At 64.0% G+C, this 5,810-nt stretch overlaps 1 protein-coding gene across 5 annotated transcripts; it reads left to right on the forward strand.

The window, feature by feature from the left end:
* Positions 1–1,156: 1,156 nt before the first annotated feature.
* On the forward strand, positions 1,157–4,495 carry LOC130143594 (coiled-coil domain-containing protein 183-like). 5 transcript variants are annotated; one of them, XM_056326347.1, is made up of 7 exons: positions 1,157–1,265; positions 1,660–1,788; positions 1,930–1,990; positions 2,073–2,173; positions 2,450–2,610; positions 2,977–3,136; positions 3,283–4,388. In XM_056326347.1, the coding sequence occupies exons 1-7, from the start codon at positions 1,185–1,187 to the stop codon at positions 3,994–3,996; spliced, it is 1,407 nt and encodes a 468-aa protein (XP_056182322.1). In that variant the 5' UTR covers positions 1,157–1,184; the 3' UTR covers positions 3,997–4,388. The 5 variants fall into 5 exon arrangements, with proteins under 5 accessions (XP_056182322.1, XP_056182320.1, XP_056182321.1 ...); XM_056326345.1 differs by having other exon boundaries at positions 1,173–1,788; positions 3,283–3,751; positions 4,268–4,495; XM_056326346.1 differs by having other exon boundaries at positions 1,173–1,788; positions 3,283–3,408; positions 3,658–4,388.
* The last annotated feature ends 1,315 nt before the right edge of the window (positions 4,496–5,810 follow it).

A 5,810-nucleotide genomic window follows, 5' to 3' on the forward strand; every position in this document is an offset into this window, starting at 1 on the left:
TGGTGCAACGGGGGGTGTTTGTGTGTGGTCCCACGGGTCCCTTTCCACTGCGGGACCCACCCGTGCAGATCCTCCTTGAGCTCCCTGAGCAGATCTGTTGTCCCGGCAGTGCTCCCGGCTGTCCCAGCCTGTGTGTGCCCAGGGCTGCCCGGGTTCCTGCAGCTCCAGCCGCATCCCTGAGAGAGAGATGCTGTCCCTGCCCTGCCCTTCACTGCCCGTCCCGAGGTTACAACGCGGTTATAAGCCCCGCTGCGGTGACAGAGACCCTGGCCCCGTAGAGCTGCCTTTGCCCGGGGGCCTCTTGCAGGGCCAGCGGCAGGCGGGTGCGGGGGGGTGGTGCTGCTGCTGCTGCTGCTCTCCGGCACCCCCGCAGCTGGGGCACTGATGGATTCGATTGACACCCAGCCCTGGGTCTCAGTTAGGCAGCACCCCTAAGTCCGGTGTCCCCAGCTCCACCCTGGGGGCAGTTTTCAGGCAGGACCCCCTTGTGCCGCGGGCGCCCAGCAAGCTCTGCCTCCAGCCTGCTGAATGCTCGCATGCCCATCCAGGTGGCCCAGGAGAAGCTCCAGGCCGACATCTATGAACGGGTGAACACCTGCAACATGCTGCTACACCAGGTGAGGCAGCGGAGACAAGTGCGGGAGGAGCTGCAGAGGCGGCTGCAGCAGCTGCAGGATGCTGCGATGCCTGACAAGCGGCAGCAGGCACAGGCGCAGGTACCTGGGACCCCCTCCTGGGCTGGCAGCACCTGCAGAGGGCTCTAATCCAGCCCCTGCACCCCCCGGCTGGCCTCTGGGCTCGGCATGCGGGGTCACCCCCTGTACCCCCCCACCTCTGCCCCAGGCCATTTGCCAGCTGGAGAAAAACATTGAGAAGGTGCTCCTCAAAGTCCACACTGGACAGAAGGTGACTGCCCTGTACCTGGCGGTGCGGGATGTCCTGAGGAAGGTGAGCTCCTCCCCACCGTGCCATCGTGCCACCTGCTCCCCCAGCAGAGACAAGGAGGTGCCCCAGGGGCAACGCTGGTGGGACGCCCCCCTCCCAGATCAAAGAGGTCCTCCTGCTCCCCTCCATCTGCTGTCACAGCATGGGGGACCCCTGGGGCTCACTGGGGTGACGTGCTGTGGCTCCCTGTGTCCCAGGAGCTGGCCCACCTGCCTCCGCAGCTGGACCTCCTGTGCAAGATGGCCGAGCTGTATGGTAGGGAGCTCCAGGACATGGATCTCATGGCCTTGGAGGCCTGCAAAGCCGCTGACAGAGCCAAGGTGAGATGGCCAGGGGCACCTCGGGGCCCTTTTCCACCCTCCAGAGCCCACCGACGGCACCATGTGCCCCGGAGCTGCTGAGTGTGCCTTCAACCAAGAGCAAAAGAGCCGGAGCTGGGCTTGCCCACAGCACCCCGATGGCTCCATAGCTCCTCCCGGGTGTCGCTCTTGGGCCGCGCTGCCCTGGGGCTGGGGACAGCCTGCCCGAAGCCCCAGCTACGGCGAAGGCAGCACGCTCCACCCGCCAGCCCTCCTTGCCCACTATCCTTCCCAGCCTGTCTACTTGGCGGCGGGGCTGGTCATTGCTGACCCTGGCCATCCCACAAGTTCAGCTGGCTGCCAAAGGTCCGTTCCAGCTCTGACAGCCACTTCTCCCTTCTCTGACACGCTCCAGGAGGACGCAAACAGGACGCGCAGCCGGATCCTTGCGGAGAGAGCGCGCATGTACCGCTCCCGGGCCACCCAGGAGGTCTCTGTAGACACAGGGTGGCGGAAGGACGTGTACCAAAGGCACCTGAGAGCGGTGAGCTGGGGGTCCTGGCACAGGCCAGGCTGTGGGCAGACGGCAGGCATCGGTGCCGGGCCCCCCACGGGTCGGGGGCCTGCAGGGCCAGCTCCCCCTGGCTGTCAGCAGCGTGGGGGGTGACAATGCACATCCTTGCAGCAGGAGAGGCACGAGCTCACCGTGGACTCCCCGACCCCGGCCTCACAGGACCAGCTCGTGGGTGAGTGCCTGGCAGGGTGCAGGGGGGTGGGACGCGGGCACAGCCGCAGGCATCCTTCCCTGACGCTTCCCTCCCACCCCAGGCACCAGTCTGGAGGCCGTCAGGTCCCAGATGGAGCACGAGGCCAGGGTCACGCAGAAGATGCAGCAGGCCAAGGCTGCGCTGCAGTGCTCCAGGATCTGGGTAACGTGACCCCCCCCTCTGGCAAAACCCACGGCTGCTCAGGGCCCGGGGAGCTGAGAGCCCTCTGCTTGCCTTGTTTCATTGTGGGCTTCTCTGCCCTCCTCTGCCTCGGGAGACCCCCAGAGGCCCTCTGGGGCAGGCAGGGATGGCACCACACTTCTCCGTGACATGAGCTTGCAGCCGTCCATGGTGCACACGGCTCCCCGAGGCCACGGCCCGGGTCCTGTACCCTGCAGGAGCACCGGGGGCTGAGTCCTCGTGCTCTCCCCCGGCCAGGACATACCCGGCAGGCTCCTGGAACAGCAGAAGTCCTCGGCGGACCTGGAGCAGTGCATCAAGGAGGGCGAGGAGAAGAAGCGGGCACTGGCGGAGAGGCTGCACGAGCTGGAGCTGAACCTAGCTAAGCTGAAGTTTCACCAGCCCTCCAACACAAGCAGGTGTGCAGTCGTGTCCACCGGGCCACGGCCCTTGGCGGGGGGGACACGTGTGTGCCAGGTGTCCCGACACAGCAGGGCACCCCTTCCCACGTCCCACTGCAGCCGCCCACCCCTCCTGTGCCGCCAGGTTTTCTGAGCAGGGGGCTCCCCCAGCTCTGGGCCTGGCAGAGCACCCAAAGCTCCCGCTGCGGCGGCAGGAGGACCCCCGCTTCTGGCCTGGCGTGGGAAGTGGTACCAGCAGCGTGGAGCTGGGTTGCAGGCAGCACCTCTGCTCTGCATTGGCAACCTGAGCAGCTTTTGCAACAGCTCTAGGGTGTTCCTGCCCCCCCTGTGCACTTGTATGGATGTGAATGTGCTTGGCTCCAGGGTGCTGGAGGAGGAGCTGCGGCTGAAACTGCAGTGCCAAGAGGCTCGGCTGGAGGACATGCGGGCCCAGATGATGAGGAGCAAGGATGTTCTGCTGAAATGTGAAGAGGACATCGACAGCCTTTTCGTCCGCCTGCAGGGCATCACCGTGCCCGGCCAGGTACCCACATGGGGCTGGCGTGAGCTTGGCCCCGGCCACTGCCCGGTGGTGCAGCAGCACGGCGTGGAAACGCTTGGCGCAGCCACTGTCCCCCCCCCCGTGGCTCGTTTTCCCCACCAAGGTGGTTGTTCTCTCTCTGACTCCAGGAGGATCCCGTCAAGGCCATGGCGGTGGAGGAGAAGCTGCAGCACTGTGAGCAGAAGCTGCGCTACCTGGTGCAGCGGGTGGCCAGCCTGCCCCACGACTGGCGCAGCCCCAACAAGGACAACAAGGTGCGCGGGGGCTCCATCCCTGCTGTGGCCTTTGGGCACCCGCACGGGGCTTTCCCATACGGCCCATCCCAAGCGTCCTCCCAGCTGGCAGGATGGAGGTGGCGCCAGGGGAGAGCCATGGAGCAGCTCAGCCCCCGGTGGCACGGGGCACTGCAGGGTGTGCCCCGCGCGGGGACCTCGAGGTGGGGCAGCCCTTGGCTTGGAACACCCACCTCCCCTTCAGCAAGTAACCCAGAGTGTCTTCCACAGATTTTTGCCGAGGTCCGTAATTTACTAGAGAACACCACTGCGGATCACCCACAGAACCTGAGGGTTTCCTTGGAGGACGCAGGCAGCGGCCAAGGTAGGAGAGCACAGCGAGGACACGTGCCACAGCAACCATCCCAGCCCCTGCCCGTGGGGATTCCTGGGCATCCTTGCGTGTCTTCCACTGTCCCAGCAGAGCCCAACCCACGAGCTGCTTGTCCCAGGTGCTGTGGGACAAGGAGGGAGAGCCTTGGCTTCAAAATCACCTGGTTGTGGCCTCCTCCTGTTGGATGTTCTTGGGGGAGACCACGAGCTTTTGGCAGCTCTCTACTGTGTTTTTAACAAAGCGGGAGCTGTACCCACCACCCCCTGGCTCCAGGCCTTTCTGGGAAGCGCCAGCAGTGTTGAAAAGGGGCCACAGCGGTGGCAACCCCAGGCTCTGCAGGTCCCCCTGGGATGCGGGGCTGGCAGAGCCAGTCGGCAGTGCCTGTGCCTCAGGGCTCCGCACGAGGGCTCTCTGGGATGCCACCAGCCCTGCAAAAGGTGCCGGCTCTGCCCAGGGACACGAGCGCACACAGCCTCCACAGCCCACTCCTCTCCACTCTCTCCTCAGAGTCCTTGGATTCTGATGACGAATCCTGTGGCCTTGTCCTCACCCGGGAGGGCATCAAGAAGCAGGGGCTGCTCCTGATGAAAAGCAAGCAGCGTGGCAAGAAGTAGCAGTTTCTCCAGCAGACCTTTGCATGCCCCACAGCCACCCGCTGTGCTGGGCATGCCCCAGAGCCACCCGCTGTGCTCTTTGGCCGGCAGCTTTAATAAAGTAGATGTTTTGCACTCCTCACAGGCCTGTGGTACACCTGGAATGGGGGGGTCACTTCTGGCACCTGGGACGCCTGGGTGCTGAGCTGGCTTTGGAAGCACCCCCATCCCCGCCGCCCCTCACCCCGTTGCGCTCTCTGCAGAGGTGGGGATGGACCGGGGGGGGAACCGCTTTCGTGGCCAAAGCAAAGCTGGGGTCAGGGTGGCTCTCTCCCCCTTGCTCCTGTGGGGCAATCGCCTTCGCGGGACCTCTGCAGCCCCAGACCACTGTGGGACCTCAAAGGGCTGTTGCCTGTCCAAGGCAGCTCTGGGGAAACGTGGGGCAGGGGCTGAGACCTGTCCAGGCATTGGACCTCAGGGTGGGGGTCTTCATGTGCATGCGTGGGAGCACAAGGGCAGACCCTGCCTCGGGAAGGGAGAGCCAAGTCTGAGCTGGAGCCCCCAGTCTGGGGCTGCCTGACCTGACCCGGCTGGGGACCCTTCCAGCTTCTGCCCTCCCCTGGCCCCCGCACACACGTTGTGCAACTCGTACTGATAACCCTGACCTCAGAGCACACGTCGGGCGCTACCTCTGGGCTGCGGGGCAGTGCCTGCAGGTAAGGTCTAACCCAGCATGACCCAGGACAGCAGAGGATGCCACAGCGAGCCTGTGGCTCCCGGACAGGATCCCCAGCCCTGCTGACTGCTCACGGACACCCAGCCGTGGGCTCCACGGTGCCTTTGCTGCAAAGGCACTCCTAAAACATGGCTGCAAAGGGATGGTGCTGTTTCCCCAAGTACAGCCAGCACTGACAGGGAGACCCGCGCGGGAGAGTGGCACCTCGTCCCCTTCAGCCGGGGGACATCAACACCAGACCAGGCTTTCACTGTCCTCTCTGCTTGGTCCCTGTACTTCATGCCAACAGCACTTGTAACATCATCCCTAGGGGGAAGGAAGGGCTCTTTCCTTTCTGACCTTGGCAATACCTCTGGTGTAGATGGACTGTCATCCACATCATCCATCGACTGGCCGTCTACATCCAGAGCCTCATACCTGTTGTACAGAGTCACCTGGGAAGACGAGGTGGCCAAGGAGAGTTTGCCTGCCACCCCGAGCATGGACTTGCCTCCATTCACTCCTACCCTTTAAACCACCACCTTCAGCCTAGCAGAGGGAGGATACAGGATCCCCTTGATCTTGATTTTCTTCTGGTGGCTGTTCCTGTTTCTGTCTCATGGAGGGCAGAGCATGGTTCCACCAGTCTATGCTTTCCTCAGACTTCTCAATGCTCCTTGAACTTTCTACTTCCTCTTGTAGCTCTGCCACCAGGCTGAGCAGACCATCCACTTGTCCACAC

This window comes from Falco biarmicus, chromosome 1 (assembly GCF_023638135.1).
Source record: "Falco biarmicus isolate bFalBia1 chromosome 1, bFalBia1.pri, whole genome shotgun sequence".
Lineage (NCBI taxonomy): Eukaryota > Metazoa > Chordata > Aves > Falconiformes > Falconidae > Falco > Falco biarmicus.